We start from the raw sequence: 24,483 nt of genomic DNA on the forward strand, positions 1-24,483 counted from the left end.
ACTGTGCACATCCTACTACAGTGCTCTGGCGTGGTCAACTACAGGGCAAAGTACCTTGGAGTGCCAAGGTCGCTCCCCGAAGTCTTCAGCAAACCGAGGAGGCTGCTGAGATTCCTGGAGGAGCTTGGGTGGCACGAGTAGGACCCTGCACCCACCACACGCAAAATAGGCGCCTTGACGTCGAGTTGCGGACACCAGCCCGTTAGGAGATACCGGGGAGCCCATCGCTATACCGTCAATTTGTAGGTAGAATACATTATTCCACAATAGATAGCCTGATGTTAGGCAGTGTTCTAATAATTCTACATATTCAATGGACATATTATGTTCCCTTAGCTTTCTATGTACAATTTCAATGCAGTCTTTTACTGGTAGGTTGGTAAACCGCGACTGAACATCAAAACTGACCATGGTATCATCATCAGTTAACCGTAGATCTTTCATTCCACTGATGAAATGGTATAAATCCTTCACATGTGTAGAAGTGTTCCCTCTCAATGGTGACAGTACCTTTGCCACGTGTTGAGCCAGTTTGTAGGTTGGTGTTTCAATCTGGCTAACTATGGGATGGAGTGGGGTGTCAGCCTTATGTATTTTTAGTAACCCATACAGTTTGGCGGTTTTACGCAGCAGGGTACAAACTCACTAACATCAAGTTTCAGCATATCGGAGTGCTTAGATATTAAGTTAGTTGTTGTTTTTAATATCTTGGTGGTAGGGTCTTTCTTCACCTTTTTATACATGCTTTCATCCGATAGTAAGTCAGTTATTTTGCTGTTATAATCAGACGTATTCATGACCACCGTCGCGTTACCTTTATCTGCACGGAGGATGACTAATTCAGGATCTTCGCGGAAGGTCTTCAGCACGTTATATTCATCTCGAGTAAGATTCGGTCTGGGCTGTTTATTTGAACGCAATATTGACGAAATGTCTTGGCAACGTCAACGTTACAAATAATTTCTTCGTATGGAACACGACCAGGAGCCACTGCTTGTTTTGGATAAATTACACATTAAAAAACATGTATATATGGCTCAACTGTACAATACCAACACTCGAGTTGAGAGTTGAATAATTAATATGGTGAATAGACTACATAGTTAGTAGCAGACTACTAAGTCAATTTTAGGATTAGTTTTCATAATAAAAATTGTTGTCCTACCAACAGATGAATATAGGTTTGAGAAAACAGAAAATTTTTTCATTCAATATGGAACTTCAAAAACTCTATTAATTTCTTAAAAATTCTGTTACAAATTGTTTTAAATGCTTGTTTTCGATAGATTAGACAAAATAAACACTTTGTTATTACTTGCTTTATATGTAAAAGTATGGCGCAATATGATGAAAATGATGATGACCATTGACCTGATGACTAATTTTCTCTACAGTTTGAGCAACAAAATTTTATTATTTACAACAACAATATTTTTACTATTGTTAGTTGTATGTTATATGAGTATTATGATTATTTTTGTAGGAGTAATTAAAGATTTGTAATGATTAACTTAGTTATTTACAACACGATAAATGTTGTAAATGTATACTTTTATATTAACATAAAACTTTCACGAAAGGAACAAAGGCCTACTTACCCAAAAAGCGGAGCCGCAAAACTTTTCGAGCGTGGAATCACACGACATTGTCAAGTCAAAGTATAAAACAAGAAATTAAAACTGTAGGTGTTTTGTAATTGCCGGCACAAGGTATCGTATTAGATCCTCTTTGGTATCGTACCCGGTTAAATGTTAAAGCACTTTGGTAAAGTTGGTTTCCACTGGCCAATGTTCTAATACTGTATTTACACGTACGTTCCTTACACCATGCTATTTAAACGGCTGAACATCAATGGGTCATATCACAAAAGTATCACATTCATTTCCCACATGTGAACACTATCTAAAGCGGCCCATACATGGAACGATTTGTCGTTTCGATCGATCGTCAAGAAAATCGTTCTATTAATCGTACGATTTCCGTCCGGTCACACACGAACGATGTGATCGAACTATTCTCAGTCTCTGTGCGGAGAGAAAACGTGTTGCACGTATCGTATGCGGGTGAGCGATGGAGTCGCAACTACTTTGTTTAAGCGCATTGGCGCTCATTTTGTGTAAAAAAAAACTTTCTACATAGGAATGAAACTATTTTTCCGGATTTAAATCGCGTATATTTGTTTATTCAAACAAACCGACGTTTCGGGCCCTTTACAGGTCCCATGGTCACGGTTGACTGAGGTGGTACAGTCTTCAACCAGTTATGTCTAATATTGATGCAAACCACCCTATTTTTTCACTATAGTTACAATCACAGACTACTTAGTGAACTACGTTCAGACTGCGCACTGTAGTACTTTTTTTTCAGTAGTAAGAATTATTTTTAATCTGTGATACTAATGTCGACTGACATTCCATTTTTTTTTTAATAGGTAGACGATATTGTCTTGCAAAGGAGCAGAACGTATTCATCCAGACTTAAAAAAAAAAAAATTGGTTAGGGGTTCCAGTTCATTTATATAAAATAATACGATAAAATAAAATAAATAAAACAACTCAATATAAGGATTCATTTTATTTGTTAATTTTTCGAACGACATTTTCTTGTTAAACTGAAGGGCTCTCTTAGCTCTTCGAAGAAAATCGGCCTGCTGTTTAGACTTTTTGTATTCTTTATAAATACTTTTGCATGTTGGTGACAAATCTTTTGCTTTCGTGATTAAACGTCTTCTCATAGGTTTCGGATCCTTAGCAATTCTGACTGTATCCAAGACTGGAAAACACAAAAGTGAATGATGAAGTCAAGTACTATGGAATGTAAAACATTATAACAATATGCAGCTGCACACTTACATATTATGTTGTATGTTACAAGTTTGTTGAATGAGCAGTTGCAAAGAGAAAAACCAAACATTTATTTTCGACTATACATAAGGTTATTAGACAAAGAAAATTAATGTCTGAACTGGGAACAAACTCAGGACCTCTGCATATCCAGCATGGAGTAAATAAAGGTTCATTGCAAACATATTCATGTGGTAATAATACAACAATAATAACTCAAAATTACTTACCAGAGGCTTGAAATGCTTCATTCATCACTGGTTCAATGATTACAGGATTAACTGAAAAATAATTAGGTACTGTTGAGAAACAAGATGTTTCCATCATATAAAACAGATAGATGATGTTTATAAAATAGATCACAATAAACATACATAATTAACATCTACAATAAACGAGGTATTGTGGGAGGGATTGTAGCACCATTTGTCCACACTCACTGATGGTCTATAAGTACAAGTTGCTTCAGAATTGTGTAAAAAATGAAAAGTTGACACACCGTTAAAACCTTAACTATCCCTTATAACTTGAGTCCAACAAAAAAATTCCATTACCTAAGTCCTGTTTAGGCGGTGGAATTTGCGATGGGCCAGACACATTCTGAGACTCACTGGAGCTAGAGGCAATTACTTCTGAAACGTGAGAAATTACACACTATAATTTTATGCAAGTCTCTCCTGTAGGTATTTTGGTATTCTGTGTGTTTATGAGTGAGAGTTGAATAAATGTGATAGGTGATAGTTGAAAATAATAACTTGTTATTTATTCGTAACAAGCATTATGTATACTATATTATCGCATACTATAATATCGAACCAGTAAAGGGGCCAATATGTCAGAATATAAATTTACATGCAATAAATCCATTTCAACAGTTTTACTAGACAATGTTACAGTAATACAAACTGCATTACTAACCTTTTAGTGGTTCCCTTTGAAAGTATGTGTGGTCAAAGTGTCTTTTACGCGAGTAACTATGCTCCAAATCAATATCCATGTTTTCTGTAAGTGCAAAATAAATAAAACAATTAATATTAATAACATTAAAAGTTATTCCTTCGAACTAGGACACATCCGGGTATAAACACTAACACATGCAGGTATAAACAAAGAATTCAAAACTCAATACTATTTCTTTAGTTTTAAAATTAAGTAAGTACTTAAATTGTTATAAGTTATTAACGCTGGATACACCAACGTCGGCAATTGCGAATTTGTTTCTTAGATGACGGTTATAGTTATTAATATTTTATTTCTACAAAGCAACTACGGGCTAAGTTTATATTAAAAGTCTGTTAGGACGTAGCGATTAGAAGGCTATAGTAAAGTCTGTACTTAAAACTTACCGGCATTGTCCTGTGATGGTATTCCAGAGGAAATCTCGTCTTCGGTAAACAAAGATGGATATGCACTGCCTATGAGACGTAATTTCGGCGTAATAAACCTCTTTTCAAAGTGTTTTTGACATACAAAAAACGTTTGAAAGTTCTTCTGGTGATAACTTTTTCAGATTATCACGATTTAGACACTTTAACCACTTCATGAGTCTTTTCTCAGTGCGAGGAAAATGATGTAAAATAGCGTCCTGTCGTGAACTTTTACATACACAGCACTCGTACATTTTGTATGAAACAAAATACAAACACACAATACAGAATTAACGGAGAGGATAAGCACGTCACGTCTTCACTCGATCCGAACCTGTACAAACAAGCTACAAGCCACTACAAGGTGACTAACAAAACAATAACAAAGTGTAAAATACCACGATCACTACCCAAGATGGCGGAAAGGCTACCTGCGCCTGCAGCAGCCAATCACAGCAAGGAAACAAAAATGACAAATGTCATTATTCATTAAAAAAGATGGCCGCTATTGCGAGCGGTTTTCTATAGGTAGATTACCGGCCGTGGTTACAATAGTTATTAATTAAATACCTTTTATTTTTAATTTTACAAAGAAAACATTCCAATTTACGCTACATTAAGTTTTACAAATTATTTTATTGAATGAATTTGTTTATTAAGTTTAATTTATTATTAATTATTAATAGAAATTAGATTAAATTAAAACATATTAATTATATGTTTTAATTTAATTAAACTTTCTACAATTAATAAAAGGAAGACTAGGAGAGAATGGACTAAAAGATGGCTTCTGAAAAGACATCAATATTCTCACATCAATCTTCTTGAGGATGACAGAGGAAACATATTTAGAGCTATTGCACAAAGTATCTTCCAGAATAAAAAAAAATGATACCAATATGAGGCAAGCTATTACTCCTCACGAACGTCTAACTGCAACACTGCGTTTCCTGGCTACTGGAAGGACTTACGAAGATTTAAAATTTACAACGTTGATTTCACCACAGTCGTTGGGAAAGATCATTCCAGAAACATGCGAAGCCATTTTCAATGCATTAAAGGATTACTGTAAGGCAAGTATAATTTACCATAGTAGTTGATTATTATACGCTGTTGGTGATAATAAGTAGGTATAAAGAAAAATAATAGGTATATTTAAAACATTATATTAACGACAAATTATTGTTTCACATCTTACATCATAACGTATCGTGTCTTTCACAAAAGCTAAAATTACTTTCACTCAACAGAAAAATTACTATAAAATGTTTGCGCGTCATTTGGTATGTGAACATGGACTGGAGATTCTTCTTCCGGCTCGCGTGTATGAAAGTTGAGTTCTGGTTGTGTGGATGGTTGAGTTGTATGAGTGGCTATTGCTTGTGTGGGTGGCTGAAGTATGAATGGCTCACGTGGTTGGTGATGAAAGTTCAGGTCTTGTTGTATGGATGGTCGAGTTTTATGAAGTATTGTTTGTGTGGGCGGCTGTAGTATGAATGGCTCACGTGCTTGAAAATTGTATACTTGTGAAGAGAGCGGTTGAAATTTTTGTGATGGATATGTAGGAAAGGATTGAGTGGGAAGGTGTAGAAAACACTATCTGCTAAAATTACCCATTTCGGCCTCAAACAAAGCATCGTTTATTATTTTTTCCACAAATAAGCGTTGACTTGTAGGCAAAGATCGCAACTTATGTGCCACGTTTTTACCGAAGGCATCGTACTTGTCATCCGCTTTTATTTCAGATATTTTATTGCCTATAGTTTCAAGCGTTTGATCAATATGTTGGGAAGCTGGCAGGTTTTTCTGGCGTTTAAAGTACGGCATTGTTGGGGCTCACTAAACCTTTCAACTGATGTGATATCTGATCTTGGTGAAGCGACTTCATCTATGGTGGTTTCAGTACTCTCGTCATCAGATTGCTGAAACAATGTATAAAAAACGATTATTTATTTGTTGCAGTTTCCAACAAGCGAGAACGAATGGATTGAAATTGGGAAAAACTTCGAAAATAGATGGGATTTTCCTAACTGTTTGGGCGCTGTCGACGGGAAACATATAAGAATAAGACCACCTCCAGGAGCTGGATCTTATTTTTATAATTATAAACATTTTCATAGTCAAGTCCTAATGGCCATTGCTAACGCCAATTATGAGTTCATTTATTTTCATTTTGGTACAAACGGCAGAGTCTCGGATGGCGGTGTTATAAATGAAACGGACTTCTCCAAAAACCTCTTAAATAATTCTTTAAGCTTACCAAATCCTACCATAGTAAATGGTAAGACTTTGCCTTATGTTTTCGTAGGCGACGAAGCCTTTACGTTAAGGTATAATTTTATGAAACCTTTTAATAAAAAACAACTAAACTTTCAAAGGAGAATTTTTAATTACCGTTTATCTAGATCAAGAAGAAGAATAGAATAGTTGCCAGGTTTGGTATATTAAAAACAGAAATTAACATGGATTTAGACAACATAAATAAAATAGTAATGGCTTGCTGTGCTCTGCATAATTATTTACGTCGTAATAGTCCTAACACCTATATTAAATGTATTCGATACAGAGAACTTTGAAAATAATGAGTTTGAAGAAGGCCTCCAGTGTGATTTATTAGGACTCAGAAGGCGACCATTACGTGGTAACGATACTGGTAATCGTGTAAGAGAATTATTTGTAGACTATTTTAATAATGTTGGATCTGTACCTTGGCAGAATAACTTCATAGGGCTTTATTAATAATTTTAAAAGTAATAAATGTAAAAATTAATTTATATGTATGGACATATACAGGGGGTAATTAAAAGCTTCCCTGGAAAATGTCAGGGGTCAATATGCTCATGTATATGAACAACTCTTACTATGAGACCAACCCTGAAACCGCGAAAAAAAATCAGCTGTTCCATACATTTTGTTTCGTAGGTATTTAAATTTTAGTATGGAACAGCTGATAATTTATTCGCAATTTCAGAGTTGGTCCCATTGTAAAAGTTGTTCGTATACATGAGTACATTGACCCCTGGAATTTTCCAGGAAGCTTTTAATTACACCCTGTAGATCATTGAGTTCATATTAAGGTTAGAACGCGTAGGCACAGATTTACAACACTGTAGTTGTAGGAAAAACAGTGACGCTCCAATACGAGCGCTGCAAATACTAGAATCTTATGAATAGGTATATCAAATTCGTTTATAGCATTTTATGTAGTAGGTATAAGTGAAGTATAAAAAAATGTAAAATATATATTAAAAAATAATAAATATATAAAAATAATAAATATTGTGCACTTACTGTATCCATTGAACTACTTGTCGCTCCATATAGCTGCTCTTATTCTTTTAAAAACATCATGTTTTCATAGTACTGCAACTTTGGCACATAAATATTATCAGTACCACTTCCTGATGCACGAGAAGACTCCACTTTTTTAAGTTCCTTACGGAAAACAGTACGCAGGTTGTTAATTTTCTTTTGAACTTTACCTATGTCTGCACTGGGATCTACTTCTTTCATTTTTCTTAGTAATATCTCATAACATCCAGTTCGCTTAATTTGATTATGGTAGTCCTTGTGTTTTATTTTCCATAAAACCTCTTGTTCCCGAAGTAACTCAATAAATTCCAACAGGAAATCCTTGCTCCACGACATCGCAAAAAATTTACAGGCACCGTACGTGCTTCTCGCGCGAAAGATAGACGCATACTGACGAAGATCGTATCCGATCACGCCATACACGTGCGATATATCGAACGATGTTCAGATCGCAATCGATATTTTCGGGGTTGCCTGTTGCGATCTCCAATCGATCGTTCGACCAGAAAATTGGATGCGATATTGCCACACACGTACAATCCGTCGTTCGATTTTAACATCAAACGACGAATCGTTACGATAATTGTCCCGTTTATGGGCACCTTAAGTATATAGTAATATTTACAAGATAAGAAAGAAGGAGGTTTTTTGTATAAACCACGTTTCTAATTACACATGAGATTAACTGCTATATTCGCATAACGCGCTAAATGTTAAATTATTTAAAGTTAAATCCGACCATACTGCCCTGATAAGCCGAAAAGCGCTACCTCAATCGGAGTAAGTTTTGAGAAAATCGACTTTTTGTAAATTGTATTTTCGCACCTTCAAAAACAAATATTTCTAAAGATGCTAACACTTATTTATACGTAAATTTGCCTTATAGATTTATTGACATACCCAAATTATCCATAACTTGTACCATTATACCTATTTTCTGAGATACCGCTATTTTGATTAAAAATAACAGTGTCAAAAATTGAGATACTGCTTTTAGCTTAGCTTTTAGCCTTAATCTGCTCATAGAGTATCCCATAAACAAAGTCAAATTTTTATATTTGATAAAAATACCTTATTAGTTTATAATAAAAATTCATTTAATTTTTTTTTTAATTACTTTATTGACCGTAGCAGCAAATTACAAAAAAAAAATTAAAGCCATTATTTGCTTTCTATGAAATTAAATTAATCAAAAGTTGGCAGTCCTCGCCAAAAAGACATCCTATTAGCAGGTATTAAACTGGAAAAAGATTTTAAAAGATTTATTTTTTTTGTTTGAGAAATTCCTGCAGGTACTATTTTTTTAGTTGGGGGTGGAAGTTTCTCTAATTTTAAGAACTTTGCACCTATAATGCTTGCCGTAATGGGTTCATTATCGAAACTAGTTCTGTAGCTAATATCAAAACTGCCTCTGCTAACTTCCACTTCAACAATGTCACTAATGTAAGGTCGTGGTGACAGCCGGGAAAGTTTGTATTGGGTCGTGTAGTCTTGCCACTCATAGAAATCATCTAACGTCATTTTTTTGGTATTCACATTTTTACCAGCACTACTTACAGCTTTGCAAAAATCATCAAAGTCATATATTTTATTTTTCATCCGTTTCATCGCCAGTTCTACTCTATGGTGAAAAGAGTCTGCAGACATAAACGTGTGCCCGGTTTCAAAGTATTTTATAATAATCTTGTCTGCATTGATATCATCAGAATTTATTATATAAATTAGAAAGGAAAAAAATGTCCAGTTTTTATTTTGAGCAGAACAATTATCCACCCAGAGTACAATATTTTTCATATCTCGATAGAACATAAAAAAATGATAATACGCGCTTATGATCTCATTTTTAGATCGTCCAGATAATGTTTCATGCCAAAGTACGGGATAGATACTAGATTCTTTTGAACCTTTCCTAGCTCCAGTAGGGACGAAACTTTCATTATAAACAACAATCCTGTGAGTGAATACAGTCGACTTAAACATATCGATTCTCGGTAGCATTATGACTTTTTGTAAGTCTGCGGAGTAAACAATGGTATCAGCGCTGGTTAAGTTAGTGTCAGATTGATACTGTTCTCTTGATCTCTTAGCTCGTTCTATATGACATGCCCACCTGGTACAGCATTCACAGTCTCCCTTGAGATTGTCTTTATCATGCGTTTTATCGTGCAAATCGAATTCTTCACACACTTCACATTCTTCGCGACCCAGTTTTACGAACGAAATATTTAAATCTTGCAGAACTTTTCGGTATTTATCGTAAGAGCATGTCATCGAAGGATTTTTTTCTAGGAAATCTGTATGAAGATTTGTAATAGACAAGTCACTTGGCAAATACAAGCGTTTGGGCGCGTGTTCACGTCTATAATGCGATATCCTGGGGTCAAAACTAAATATGTGTTCCTTTATAGGACCATCGCCAATTTTGTTGTGAGGAGTGTTAGTACATCTTTTGTCCACTGGAGCACTGACAGAGTCATCCTTATTGTTACCTAAAGCAGTCTTTAAGGGCTTGTCGTTAGCTGCATTATAACCCAAGGTAGTTAAAAAGAAAGTTTTGCATACTTTGCATGACGAACCTTGTGAGTTTTTAAGATAATAGAAGAATGTAGTTTGTCTTCTGTAAGTAGTTGGAACAGATTCATTGACAGTTCTCTGTTTCACAGGTTGGGAAGAAGTGTGGTGCAACATAAAATTTTTTCTGTCTTTATTGCTTAAACTCCAAAAAGAATGATTCAATTGCTTTCGTTGCTCTTCCGGTATGTTTATAATACATAAAAGCCTGCATGATGAAGAGCATGGAGGTTTTACGTCATGTTTTTCCCTTTTTTCTATAATTTTAGTTTTATTTCGCTCTTTCAAGGGCACATCATACTTCTTTTTCTTTCTTATTGTCCCTGTTTTAGTATAAGTTATCAAATCAACGGAACTTTCTTTATTTATCTCGTCATTTTGTGTTGTATTCATTGTTCGTATTTGTACGTTTTCGATAGTAATGTTTAATGTTTGTTCATTGTCAACATGTAGGAACTCATCATCGGTTGTATGCAATATTTCCTCATCAATGGTCTTCATTAACACGGCGCAAGCACTATCAATATTATCAATTGTATTATTCGTAATTATCTCTTGATTATGGTTTTGCGCTACTACTGGAAGAAGTTGATGGTACAGTCAAGAGCACATCAAGCTTGACACTTTGAACTTTGGACAGTTCTTATTGCAAGCGGCGTAGAGTTAAATTTAAACCTTTAATGTCAAGCTTGACGTGCTCTTGACCGTACGATAAGTTTTGCTCTTCCCCAATCGTCATGTTTGGAATTGCGTTGTTTACATTTTGATAGTTAAATTCTACACTATTTGGACATGTAATCGGTGATTGGTCTTCGGTAGGATTGATATTATATTCACTGATGGGAATAGAGCCAAATGTTAATAAATCCGAAGATTTAATCGAGATGTTATCAAAGTTATCCGAGTTCTGATTGACGGTTTCAATCTTCGAAGTAGATGGTTCTAATGTAATGTAATCGTCAGTAAAACAAACATTTGGTATCATATTTTGATTCTTTTCAGCAAAATATTGTTTTGCGCTGCTTCGTCCGGATAAAGGATAGTCATCATTTGAATCGTCAGCATCACTGCTAGGAAAAAAGTCAGGATCGATATTCTGGATGTCACGCTTTAGTTTCTTTGAACCTTTAAATTTTTCTCTCAGAGACTTATCTTTTTGTGCTAAGGCCATCATCATTTTCGAGCTTCTGTGTGACATGGCTGATCTGCAACAAATCAACATCCATTTCCTTATGTAACATTAAAACATACATTTCGCTCAACTAGTTTTATAATTTCATTCAATTTGGTTACCTATGTAGATTACTCAGTAGGCTAACGAACCACAGGTAGACTTTTACACTATCGTCAATAAAAACAGTGAAACTTGTTGTGTTTTTACATATGCCTGCTACTCTGATGTGATGTGACTGATTTGTGTGTAATACCTACACTACGAAAACGACTCGTATTTCATGCCTTACTAAGGCGCTCTAAAGGTCAACATATAACAATTGACGTCCAGTTGATTGTACTATTACCAACTCAGATAAATACTTGTAATTCTGAAGTGCCGTTATCGAAGCTTCAAGTTTGAAATTAACTTCAAAGAAAGTGAGAAACTAGAGAATTATCCTATAAAAACTTACCTTGATATCAATACACAAAAACTTGTCACTGTATATTTATAAACACTGTGTTTTATTAAATTTTTCCCTATTTTTAACACCACAAAACAGATTTGCTTCCTTCCGCAAACAAAACAAACTAAGAAATGATCGCTATGTTTATCTTCATGTCACAACACGCTCTATTGTCACATGCAAGTGAGTGTAATCCTTAATACTAAGATATTAAAGACCATTTTAAGTACCTACCATACTTCGGTACATCCGTATCTCAAACCTTAGCGAACTAATAATACGCACATTTACTTAGCGCAAAAGCACTAACTCCGCAACTAGCTCGAAGTTCGAAGGAAAGATGAGCTTACCGCTTATTGCATTAGAAATTGATTAATATTGTTATCAATTATTTTTAAGCGTTTCTAGCCTATGCCAATATACGCCTATTTGGCTTCATAAACACAACATGCCGCCAAATCTCTTAATAATTTAAGAAAATATTGAGATATAAAAAAACTTCTTAGAGGTTTTTTTTAATGTTTTAAGTTAGATAGCGATGTTTAGATTATACCATTAAATGCAAAATTATTATAGCTATGGTATGGTATAAAAAAAACTAAAAGGGCGTATCTCAGAGATACCGCCTTTCGGCTTAGCAGGGCAGCATAGACAATACACGTCCGTTTTTTCCATCCGATAGTCGGGTTTAGGGACTTGATGAACTTGACTTTACTCTTTGGCTATAGGTTATAGCGTCTATGGTCTATAGGCCACGGTTTCTGATGGTTTGTTACTATAATGGTCTATCCACACAAATCCGGGCCGTGCCCGGGACGTGGGCGGGCCGAGCTCCGTCATGACGGAGCTCAGGGGCTCAAAAAATATCGTTGCATATATTTTATATGAACTCGTTCACATAAGTCCGTGTCCAGGCCGGGGCCGGGACGGGCCCGCAGTTCATACAAACTAGCACGCCCCGATGGATAGCACAAACTAATAAGATATACTACGTATGTAGATAGGAAACAGAAGCCGCCATATCTTCGTTCCACTTCCACAAGAAAGAGAAACGCTTATTAAAAAATATACGATAAGGAACGAGACAATGTGTCATAATTTTTTGTCTCTTTTCGTGTGCCGGTTATTATTATTTTTTTTTATTTATTTATTAAGGCATTGGCAAAGCCATCAGCCTAAACATGAAGTTTAATTGTTTCTGTAAATATGGCCGCCACAAAGAGGATAGGCAATTTGAGGCGGTGTGCTTGGATTGACTCGGGATTCCTTAGAACGGGCTGATACGGGTATTTTAGTTCGACATTCGTATAATTTCGCGTTTTAATCTTCGATTAAGGTACAATAGCACTATCCTATTCCACTTTAAACTAGATTTCACAAAATAATTGAAAGTCAAAATAAAAACGACACTTTTCCCTCCAAAGTGCCCAGAGCGAATCTCGTGTGCCGTTTTTTCAAGGTCATTTTTGTTTTGCCACCAGGGTTGCCAATTTGTGGGGACTTCCCCAAATTGCATTGAATTTCAACTAGATTGAGGATTTTGTAGGGATTGGAGCTATGTGGGGATTCTAACATTTTATGATTTTATTTAATCTATCGATTGCTTGCATCTATCGATGCATCGCTAGTTTGATCGTTATTGTTAGAAACACTGTGATGATAACGATGTGTTTTTCAACGTCGCACATCACAAGCAGCTTAAATAGAATTATTATCAGATCGTCAGGGTTCTGAATTGTAAAATGGGAAATATTTAAATGCATATCAGAAAACTCAATTATTATTATTATTAATTATGTTCATTATTCAAATAAATTGCACATCTAAAAAAATATTTCACTACAAATAGAACAACCGTCTAACAAAACTAGTATCAAAATTAATTTAAAAACATGTGTCAAAACTAGACCTGACAAGAATATGGTATATATAACAAAAATGCAAAATTAACTCTAAACGAAATGACAATTCTTTTAACAAATTTACCGTAATTTTTCTCAAAAGTTGCTCCTAAATTATCTTCGTTTATACAATGAATCACGTATGTACAACAAATATTATATTTGATAATAATAACAACGCACACACTTAACACTAGCACTAGGGAAAACCCTGTGTCGCGGGTGCCATGGACACATACATAAAAAACCACAAATTATACCCAAACTCACGAGAGAAATAAATGTAGGCCATACAAATATTTCTCCCGACTCGGGAATCGAACCTGGGACCTCTGCGTGGCAGTCCGGCGTGGTAACCGTTCGGCCACGGAGGCAGTTCAAGCAGCAGATTTTTAGATTTGGAGTAGATTTTCTTGTAAGCAATTCATAATATTGAACTAAATTGAACCTTTACTTGCAAATACAAAAAAATACTACGACTTTCAAGCATTAGACTTTGTTACAATGTTTGTGTGCAATATTAATTTTTTTGTTGATCTTATTGTTTTGAACAAACTGTACAATTAGACCATTATGTCATATAAAATGGTGTTTCATTCCGATAGACTGATGTACCTTTCAGTGAAATATTAATTATTTTACCCTTCATGCAATCCGTCTGGAACCCGCTCCCGTTCCACATAAGACAAGCTCAGACCAAATTATCTTATAAGCGCATGTTGCGCAAGCATCTGTTTGACAATTGTCAAAATCAAGACTTTATCTGTTGCTTTGGGTACATATATTATATTATTTATTATTATAATATGGAGGGTGTCCCAAAAATCAACGAAAACCAGGGAACAGGATGTTGCCTAGTTTGTAACAACCCAGAAAAAATATTTAAAAAATCGGAGTCTTTTTATTTGTTGAAATTTATAGCAAATTTTTGTTTTCAAGGTACCTTTGACACCCCATATAATATAAAAAAAATTATGTACCAAGATTACCATGGCAACTTCTTACAAAAGTTGGCGCAACTCACGCAACTAATCAAGATTCTAAAATGGTATAAAACCCTCTATATTCGCCTTCTATAAGCTTCTTGGAAAAAATTGTCTTGCTTTTTCTAAAAAGAGGCCAATTTCAAGCACTGGAAATACTACCCAGTATTTCCAGTGCTTGAAATCATACTCAGATCCTGACTTGAGCATTGAATAGAGTTCTAGAATACGACCCTAAGCGGTCATTCATTTGAATCATACTCAAGTCAGGATTTGAGTATGACCCTTAGGGTCGTATTCCAGAACTCTACTCAATGCTCAAGTCAGGATTTGAGCAGACTTGAGTATGATTTCAAGCATTGGAAATACGACCCTAATGGCAAGGACTTGAGTATGATTTAAGTGCTTTGAATCATACTCAAGTCAGGATTGCACTGGAAACACAAGCACTGGAAATACGACCCTAATGGCAGGGACTTGAGTATGATTTCGAGTGCTTAACCATACTCAAATCCTGACTTGAGCATTGAGTAGAGTTATAGAATACGACCGGTTCAATGTTACATCAACAAATATTTCAAATCTCGTCTAGCCCATCCTCGTCAATCCCGACCATTTCCATTGAAGATGCGCTAGTAGAGAATTGATATTTTGCCATACAAGTTTTAAAAATCGACTCGTCTCGTCTCGTCTCGCCTCGCCGGTGGAAATACACCCTTAGACTATTTTTTTTCATCTTCTAAGCACCTTGAAACTGTGGTAGATGTTCATTTGTTCAGTCTAGATCTTTACATCACAAGGGTGATGGACTGGGATATTTTGTACAGCAGTAGAAGAGTAAAGAAAGAATAAAAAATAAATATATTGGTTCAAGATTGGTCGTTAACATTTTTGACAATATGAAATATTTCGCAAAATGTTTTATAACCTGTCCACCTATTTTGTATCACTTTTCCCCCATGCAATATTCTTAGATTTTTATTGTCGTTAGACGTTCTTTTTTTATGATACCAAGTGACGGGTAATGGTCGCACTTGACTTTTAACACCACTGCAACGTTCATTTTAGTCTATAAACGAATTCCGCTGTATATCGCTACTCGCATCATATGGAGCGTGCGAATTTAAGGCCCAATTTACACTGCCGCGAAACTGGGTGGCAGCAAATTTTTTTTTGTATTGAACTAGTGCATTATGATAATAATGCATTTTATTTGAATTTTTATTCAATTTTTTTTTGTGACATTACTCCACTAGTTTGAGTTTGTTGTAATTATTAATACAAAGATCGAACATTCATTTTATTTGGTTTATGCGTAATTATTTTATGTCAATTGTTTAATATACTAAACATACACAAGTCAAAAAACAGGTCGCGCGTCTTCCGGGGAATTACACACACTTATATATACACTTTTGTTCGAATATCGACTCTAGTTCAATGTAACAAGATCCGTCAATATGTACCTTCATGTGTGTGTACGTTACACTATTGACTTAAAGCTTATTATGCTACATGTATAGGGTAGATTGGAGTATCGTCATGGACTCAGGAACAGTAGGTAACGCTGTAACAGCCTTTAATCGATTGTTTTTCGATGTTCTTCGCAAACATACCTCTCAGGTCACTGTTAGCCGTTCGAAATTTGCTATCAAACCTTGGATGACTCCTGGCCTTATTAGATGCTCCAGGTACAGGGATCATCTTCATGAAAAATGTCGCAATAATCCCCATGGTGACACTCTAAAGCGGATTTATATTAGATATAAAAACTTCCACAACAATCACGAGTCCAAAGAACTGGAAAAAACAGAAATGATCCAGGGCAACTCTGCAATACTATTAAAAACATAACCCATTCCAATAAGATCAATCAAATGCCACAAGAATTAACTCAAGTTAAGGCCTCGGTTACTGACTCTTTGGATCATTGTAATGATTACTTCTCGAATATTAGCAAGGTTCTTTCGAGCAACATCCTAGCGTCTGTAAATGGAATACATGAGGAACTTGCGCGTAATACTGCTACAAAGTTATCGCTTTTGCATTCTTTGTTCCTTGGCCCCACCAACGAAACCGAAGTTAACTCTTTACTAAACAGCTTAAAAACCAACAGTGCCCCAGGTCTAGATGGGGTAACTAACTGCCTACTGAAGGCAACATGGTGTCTGATTGCGTCTCCACTCACCCACATATACAATCTAAGTTTGTCACAAGGAGTTTTTCCTGACGAGTGGAAGGTATCTGCCGCCATTCCCATCCATAAAGCAGTTGACAGATCTGATCCAAGCAATTATAGAGCGATTTCTCTTCTGGGTGCCTTCTCGAAAGTACTAGAAAAATTAGTAAGTAAGCGTTTGGTAGGTTTTCTGGAAAAGAATAATATACTTTCGGAACACCAGTATGGTTTCCGAGCAAACAGATCGATTGCGGATGCAGTTGAGCGTATGACTGAGTTGATCTCTTATTACTTAGATCTGGCCTGTGCATCTTTCTAGACCTTGCCAAAGCATTTGACACAGTTTCCATTCCTATCCTCCTAAGGAATATGGAGCTTGTCGGGGTTAGGGGAATCGCTTTGAGCTGGTTTCGCAGTTATTTGTCAAATCGGACCCAGCGTCTAAAGATTGACAACAACATTAGCAATCCTAAAAGAGTCGATTTCGGTGTCCCGCAGGGTAGTATTCAGGGTTGGACCTCTCGCTGCCGAGAGTGGTTGCCGCCATGCTCGATAGCGAGGAGTCCTGGGAGGCGGTGGCCTCCTATTGCGCAGAGGTTATGTCGCAAAAGGAGGCCGCGGAGCGGGTGCGCGAGGACGCGGCAGACGCGCACCCGCTCCGGCGCAGACGTACGGGGAGAAGGCGAAGGCAGTTCGCTGCTCGCCTGATCCCCTAGTGAGACCAGCGGGCTCTGGACAGGGACTCCGGAGTCTGCATTGCACGGCCTCACTCGTCTGGGGGGCGGGTCGGAGCACAACCGACTCGCCCCTCCGTCCGCGCGGGAGCGGGAGCCCTGGCGTAAGCTAGGGCGGCCGGGCGGCGGCGTCGTGGTGAATGTTCACTGATCCCACGGCGCCGACTCAACCGGCGATAGGGAAACCCGGGGGGGGGGGGGGGTGAGTGGGGTAGGCCCTCCAGTCTGGAGGGAGAGTCCCCCACATAACTCCTGAGTCTCCTTGGGCTCAGGGGTATCCATAAAGATTTCCCCCGTCAAAAAAAAAGAAAAATAAAGGGTAGTATTCTGGGACCAACATTATTTATTTTATATATCAACGACATTACTAATGCTAACCTTGTAAACGCTGACATAATATGTTACGCTGACGACACTGTTATTCTTTTCCATGAAGATACATGGGGTCAGGTGGCTGAGACCGCGAAGCAGGGTATGAGAGTTGTCGCTGATTGGCTTCAAAGCAATTTGCATACTCTAAATGTTTCCAAAACCAAATTGGTATGTTTTCATAAATCAAAAGCCTCTGCGCCATCTGGTTTCCCTAAGATTGCAGTACATATATGTGGCTCGAGGGAAGAGTCACCATCTCCCTGTTCATGTGAGCTGATTGACAGAACTACTGCAGTCAAATACCTCGGTATCATTTTTGATGAAAAACTTCATTTTCGACAATAAATACTAGTCACCGCCAACCGTACACGCAAACTGATATACGTATTTAGAAGTCTACGCTACTCTGCTGATAGAAAGCTGCTCAGGACCGTCTATATCAGTATATGCCAATCGGTCCTATCATATTGCATAACTGCATGGGGTGGGGCAGTCAAAACGAATATGCTGCTGATAGATAAAACTCAACTAGTGTTCGCGGAATGTTCGTATTGCGATTGGTGTTGACGGAACACGCACGTATCAGAAGTTCTCCTAACTATACACGTATGTTTCAAAAACGCAAATTTAGAATCCCAGTGCCACCAAGAAGAACTGCCTTTGCAAATAGATTCATTTCTTTTCTTGGTCCTTTTGTTTATAATAGGATTATTGCCATAGTATCCTTAAAGGGGTGTTCAGTTTGCGAAGTGAAACAGAAAGTGCAGAAGTGGCTCAATACACTATACTACGAGGATGCTGAGTGCGTGCGCACGCACGCACCCACGCACGCACGCACGCATGCACGCACGCACGCAAGCATGCACGCACGCACGCACGCACGCACACTATCTTTTATTATTCGTACAAGTAATTATTTACTTTACATTATTGTTTGTTTGTGAGATACACCTAAATTAATATTTTTTTGATATTGTAACTTGAGCAAATGAATAGGATTAAGATTATAGGTCTACGCTTTCTATTTTGGTAACCTCACCTTTGACTTGGTTACCTACGGGACAGGCTATGCCTAGTGTAGAAGCCAATGTAACACGCGCCGGAATAATTTGGATCAATGAAATAAGTTTTAATAATTAATGTTTATGATCTGCTTAACTATAAACCACATTTTAATTACTGTTTATACTCTTCTATCTCCGGAATGAAATTAAAAGTGTTAATCTTAGAATGTAATATATAATGTTATTATTTAAACGTAATACTAATTTTATAATTTGTGTAAATGTTAGTCAAACTAAAATTTTTCGTAATTATTTACTGTTATAAGCATGTAGAAAATTAATGTGAATTTTTGTATTAAGTACTTTTCAATTATTACCATGCCTTACTGGGCCTATTATATAACTAAACTATTGTAACATGTATGCCTACATATGGAAACAATAAATTATTATTATTATTATATACATTGTATATATATATATATATATATATATATATATATACACACACACAATTCAGTCACGACAAGATCGCTTCCGTTCCGGTCGCGGCAATGTAAATTGAGCCTAACGTGTCAGCCTTTATGTATGGGTAATTATTAATAAAACTAAAATGGTCGCTTAATACAAATAATTTAATTAAGAAGAAACAGTAATCCTGTATACGTTTTACATAAATAAGTAACAAAATTATATCTCGTGTCACTCAATAAAACTCGGTTGAGTAAATTAAAATCAAATATTATATTAAGTAATAGTGCAGGTGAAAAAATCCAAGCAATTGTGACATATAATGCAATCAAAACTATTCGATCGTGAAACAGAAATTTTGATACAAGCTGCCATAGCCTTTAGTTTACTGTAACTATTTAGTTATATGTATGGTAAAATACCTAATTATAACAAGTAAATTAAAATAACAATTTCTTGCGCCGTTTTTAATAACAAATAAAAATACTATATTTCTGTTATGTACTAATGCGGGCAATCATATCTTGCAGCATATTCGACTATTATTTTTTATAGTTTGAAGTACATACATATTTACATATGAACATTTAGCTCTGTAACATTTTGAATAATCTGCAATCATTATTACAAAAATATACTTTTTTACAGTTAGAACATTAGTTACACTGTAGACCTAATTAGCATTTTAATACAAGTTTGTAACATTCATATTCATACCAGAAAAGTAGAAATAACGTTAATTTTATTAATTCAAAGTATCGTACTAATCGTTTCAAATTGTTATATAATTATGTATTTAAGTGTCTGGACTTGGATATTACGTCTTATATTTGCTTCTTGGCGGAGCCTTTTTCAAGATTTCGCCAATGTCAGTTTTGAATCATCATCGTCGGCAATGTTGGTTGTGAGAATTTATTTTGATATAACACTGTCACAGAAAACTAACCGTGAATGATACAAGGCGCTAAACGCTACCACACTTTGAATGTCGCGATTCCGAGTGTACAATTTGGAACGTAGAAGGAATTAGAGCAAAAACTGACACGTTCCCAAGTCAAGTACCCTACTCTAACAAATTTAGGCTTCAAAAACGGTTTAAAATTTAAAACACAAGTCAGTTTGGCTCCGCCCGTAGAGCCACATCTGTATGACGGGAAAATGGAATAATGTAGTAAAAGAATAATTTGTACAAATATTGTTGTTGACATAAATGTGATAAAAACATAGTAACAAAATTTTCAACACACAATTTTTCCAGTTTTGACTCACAATAAAACATCAAGTGATAATTCGGTACTTATTTTCAAATTATAGATGTTTTGGGACGAGTGCTTTTAAAATGATTTATTGCTACGCTATGAAATGTAATTGGTAATAAAGAATAAGAGTAATTTAATTTATAAATGCTGTATTATTTTAAGGCAAGTTTAGAATGATAACTATAGTGTCAAACATGTATTGCATTCTCTAAGTATAGTGGACATAAAATATCTAACAAGATTTTTGCCATGAATACATAAAATTAAACTTACAAAAATTACAAGATAATTATAATAATTTCAATATTAAGTAACAAAGTTTCAACGGAGTCTAACCTATTAAGATAACAGGCACTAGGAGTGTAGTCTTACAATGATACCTACATGCTAAAATTGCATTGTTGATCGCCGCAGAAGCGTCGGCAATTTTGTACAACCACATTTACTTTTAAGTACTTACTGTACATTAAACTGTATATTCGCAACATACCTATTTTAATACATTTTCATAATGGACTAACATAATGTTTCTGTAGTTCTAATACGGATTGACATGTTATCAACAACAATTATGTAAAATCCCACGATTTTGCAGAGACGTTACTTTAGTTCATCAAATGAAAATAGTTTTTTTGAAGTATTGTACGCAAATTGAACAAGTGATAAAATTATTGTAGCGCGATATAGTACTTAATAAACGCTATATACAATGCACATACAAAAATGAACACTGAAACACGTACTTTATACACAAGGCAACTGTAAACCTCTACGTCTGAACGACGTAACATTGGTAAGTAATATTAAGTATTTAGATAATAATTATGTACACATGTATCCAAAGGGATCATTCGTAACGCATTTAAAAAAATTAATAAACGCATCCCAAAACTAATTCTATTTATTTTCAAAATTCTTGTAAAGGCTAAGTACAAAAGTTCTTGGAGATTTTCGGTTTATAAAAATACCGTATATTAACTGCAGTATTTAATTAAGTAGTGAACGTCACAATTGTTTTGTAACTAAAATAAAATTGAGGCAGTGAAATTTAAATCAATATAGTGTAGATTAAATATTCATATTTCTAATTTGTACGAGTGGAGGTATGATGCAATAAATAATAATAATTTCGATAGTAACAAGTTTTCAAAGATTTAAGCTATTACGTACACTGGTATAAGTTAAAACCTTGTGTTGATTATTAAACTAAAATTGCTGTGAAAAATCTTAAAAACTAAATTTTGTTGCACAGAGTTGAGAAATTGTTTATTCAATTCGTATCTAAATTATAAGCTGACTACACTGTACATTATAATATTGGCGATTGTTAGTAACACAATTTCTTGAATTGAGCATTTGTACGAATCCCAACTTGAGGTTGGTTTTACGAAAATGTTATCTGTCACGATGCGCACGTGTATTAGCTTATTACAAATAACAAGTGAACATCGTTAATTATTTAAATACTTTATAATAAATTCAAAATTCAAAGCACCATTACGATTGCAATACTTAAAATAATAGAAAGTGTAAAAATAATCACATACACTACACATTTTTTTAAATTCGTCTACAATGTACATGTAAGTCTATAATAGATTCCTTTTTTTGCTATCTATTCTTTCATAACATAAGCCGATTAAAAATATTTTTAAAACTAATTCTGTGATGTTTAAGTTTATTATAGGAACAAGGTAGAAACTACTTTATGTAATATTTCTACGAGTTCAAATCTGATTGGTTTGGAAACAGAATTATTATTAGAAACTGGATTGGAATTTGAATAATGACACGTCTCAATCTGTCACGTGATAAACATGGTCTATAAAAATTCTTTCCCATGTGAAGACGGAAAGCGCCTCGTACTGCGTGGAAAAATATTTATTAATACACAATTTCACTTCAATTTGTAACATTGTTATTAGATGTCACAGCATGACTTGGTCACCATAAATTCAGCTTTTGGCTCCGTCCAACAGTACAACGAAAACAATCTCAGCGCCAGAGCGAACTAAAATATCAAATAAAGCGAACGTTTGTATTATCTATCAGGGTATATCTACACTATGTCAAATTGTGACAAATTATGTTTTTATTGAAAAGTTAAAGCCGGAATGTTGTTATAAAACAACATTCCGGCTGTTGGTGTTCCATAGAATAGGCTGAGCTTACGGCGATCAAGTTATGGAATAAAGATCGAAATATTTATACTTATAATGGTGTGATGGCTTAGCTGGCGAGTCCGGCGTCGCGCGCCATGCCGTAAAATATAGAGTTTTTATCCTGCAGTAGCTGCTCGGGTGGCGCAAACTCCACGAGCTGACCTTTGTCGAGGACCATCACGCGGGTCGAGTCCATTATTGTGTTAAGACGATGGGCGATCGTCAGCACCGTGCAAGATGCGAACTCGGAGCGGATCGTTTTCTATAAAAACAAATTAATGTTTTTAATTTCTGTTAGTAATGGATTAAGTAAGTTTTACAAGTGTTACTTTACTCGTTTTCTGTTTTTTTATACCCCTATTTGCTTAGTATATATTTGCAAGTAATATGTCTAAGAGCCCATGAACACGGCGTATTTTTCACCGCAGACGACTGGCGTTTACGGGGGCGTAAAGTCGCGATACGAAATTTGTGACCTAGAACTAGTCGTGTAGGGCTAGCACGACAGGGCGCCACTTGCGCGAGAGGGACATAAAGCCCACGATACTGCTATTCTCGCATAGAGTATCCTCTCGCGTTATATGTCGCTCTTGCGTAAGTCATGCTCTGTCGTGCTAGCCCTACTGCAAAGGTTTACTGGCTGCGACTGAACTACGTTTGAATCGCATTAACGCGCGTCATTTACGGGTAAGAAATACGCTGTGTGCATAATCTCTAGGTAAATAAACATCCCATTATCGTCACAAACCAATCGTCTAAATTGAAATTCAGTTTGGAGTTTTTACTTATTCTTTATGCTCTAACTTCTGAAGGAACGTATAGGATTTCACATGTCACTCCGAAGTTCGGGTTTGGCTTTCAAATACGAGTGTAGGAAATAAGCAACGGACCTGTATAAGCTCGTCGGTCTCCAAGTCCACAGCGGCGGTGGCTTCATCTAAGACAAGCAGCGGCGTCTTACGCAGCAGTGCGCGCGCTAGACACACCAGCTGCCGCTGGCCCACCGACAGATTCTCGCCGCCCTCCGAGATCTCGTGGTTTACGCCTGCTTGGAGACCTGCAATAAGATACCGATTATGCAAAAGAAATCTGCACTGCCGTTTTGATTTTGACTTTTTGATGCGACTTCTCAATTCAAAGGAGCATAATTTTTGCTGGACACCTCTAAATCATAAAACAAAAATGCCAAGTCAATTCAAAGCCAAAATGAACAAAAAACTTAATTTCTGTTTTTAGTACTTTAAAACTGTCAAGTTTAAGGTTAGGTGATGAAGAAAATGTGTCTGCAATTCAAGTTCGTCAAATGTGGATCAACTCGACTAACCTTGCACAAAGGTCTTAAGATGGGCATGCTCTAGGGACCTCCAGATTTCCTCATCAGTGTAAGTACCGAAGGGGTCAAGATTGGTGCGCAGCGTGCCTGAGAAGAGCACGGGGTCCTGCGGGATTATAGTGATGCGGGACCGCAGCTGGTGCAGCCCCAAAGTCGAGATGTCGATGCCGTCGATCAGGATCTTACCGCCCATCGCCTCCACTATCCTGTAATGTGCGGGTTTATTAGTACTGCAATCTATCACCAAAAATTACTGGAATTAAAAATAATCAATAAAAACAATACGTGCAAAATTTTTAGAGACAGTTTTCTAAAATAATAAAAAAAATACGCTCATCAAAGTTCCAGGCGCTTGGTTAATTACACTGTG

At 36.0% G+C, this 24,483-nt stretch overlaps 3 protein-coding genes across 8 annotated transcripts in view; all 3 read right to left on the bottom strand.

The window, feature by feature from the left end:
• LOC113226782 (multidrug resistance-associated protein 1-like) overlaps positions 1 to 1,875 on the bottom strand; it is a 37,292-nt gene extending 35,417 nt beyond the window's left edge. Inside the window, exon 1 of one of the 2 annotated variants that reach the window (XM_026459525.1) lies at positions 1,599 to 1,875. In XM_026459525.1, the coding sequence (XP_026315310.1) occupies positions 1,599 to 1,646 (48 nt within the window). In that variant the 5' untranslated portion in view covers positions 1,647 to 1,875. The remainder of the gene's footprint in view (positions 1 to 1,598) is intronic. The other variant, XM_026459526.1, reaches the window with a different exon arrangement.
• Positions 1,820 to 4,306, bottom strand: LOC113227124. Its single transcript, XM_026460001.1, has 6 exons — positions 4,190 to 4,306; positions 3,762 to 3,845; positions 3,398 to 3,475; positions 3,074 to 3,124; positions 2,595 to 2,772; positions 1,820 to 1,841 (listed from the first exon to the last, which is right to left on the bottom strand). Exons 2-6 carry the CDS (start codon positions 3,838 to 3,840, stop codon positions 1,820 to 1,822), a joined length of 408 nt encoding a protein of 135 aa, XP_026315786.1. The 5' UTR covers positions 3,841 to 3,845; positions 4,190 to 4,306.
• A 17,920-nt stretch (positions 4,307 to 22,226) lies between these two features.
• Positions 22,227 to 24,483, bottom strand: part of LOC113226781 (multidrug resistance-associated protein 1) — a 35,323-nt gene continuing 33,066 nt past the window's right edge. For 3 of the 5 annotated variants that reach the window (XM_026459523.1, XM_026459524.1, XM_026459519.1), the window contains 3 exons: positions 24,105 to 24,319; positions 23,671 to 23,837; positions 22,228 to 23,042 (listed from right to left, as the gene is read on the bottom strand). In XM_026459523.1, the coding sequence (XP_026315308.1) occupies positions 22,848 to 23,042; positions 23,671 to 23,837; positions 24,105 to 24,319 (577 nt within the window). In that variant the 3' untranslated portion in view covers positions 22,228 to 22,847. Of the gene's footprint in view, positions 23,043 to 23,670; positions 23,838 to 24,104; positions 24,320 to 24,483 lie in introns of all 5 variants that reach the window. The other 2 variants (XM_026459522.1, XM_026459521.1) reach the window with 2 other exon arrangements.

This window comes from Hyposmocoma kahamanoa, unplaced genomic scaffold, assembly GCF_003589595.1.
Source record: "Hyposmocoma kahamanoa isolate Upper Pololo Valley unplaced genomic scaffold, ASM358959v1 202, whole genome shotgun sequence".
NCBI classification, from domain to species: Eukaryota; Metazoa; Arthropoda; class Insecta; order Lepidoptera; family Cosmopterigidae; genus Hyposmocoma; species Hyposmocoma kahamanoa.

What these genes read in the sequence shown, in the direction of transcription:
- LOC113227124 (XM_026460001.1), bottom strand. Translation starts at nt 3,840, where the DNA reads ATGGATATTGATTTGGAGCATAGTTACTCGCGTAAAAGACACTTTGAC. An exon ending in TGAAGCATTTCAAGCCTCTG is followed by an intron (nt 2,773 to 3,073) that starts GTAAGTAATTTT and finishes TGTGTTTTCCAG; the next exon opens with TCTTGGATACAGTCAGAATT. An exon ending in CAGTTTAACAAGAAAATGTC is followed by an intron (nt 1,842 to 2,594) that starts GTTCGAAAAATT and finishes ATTGATGTTCAG; the next exon opens with CCGTTTAAATAGCATGGTGT.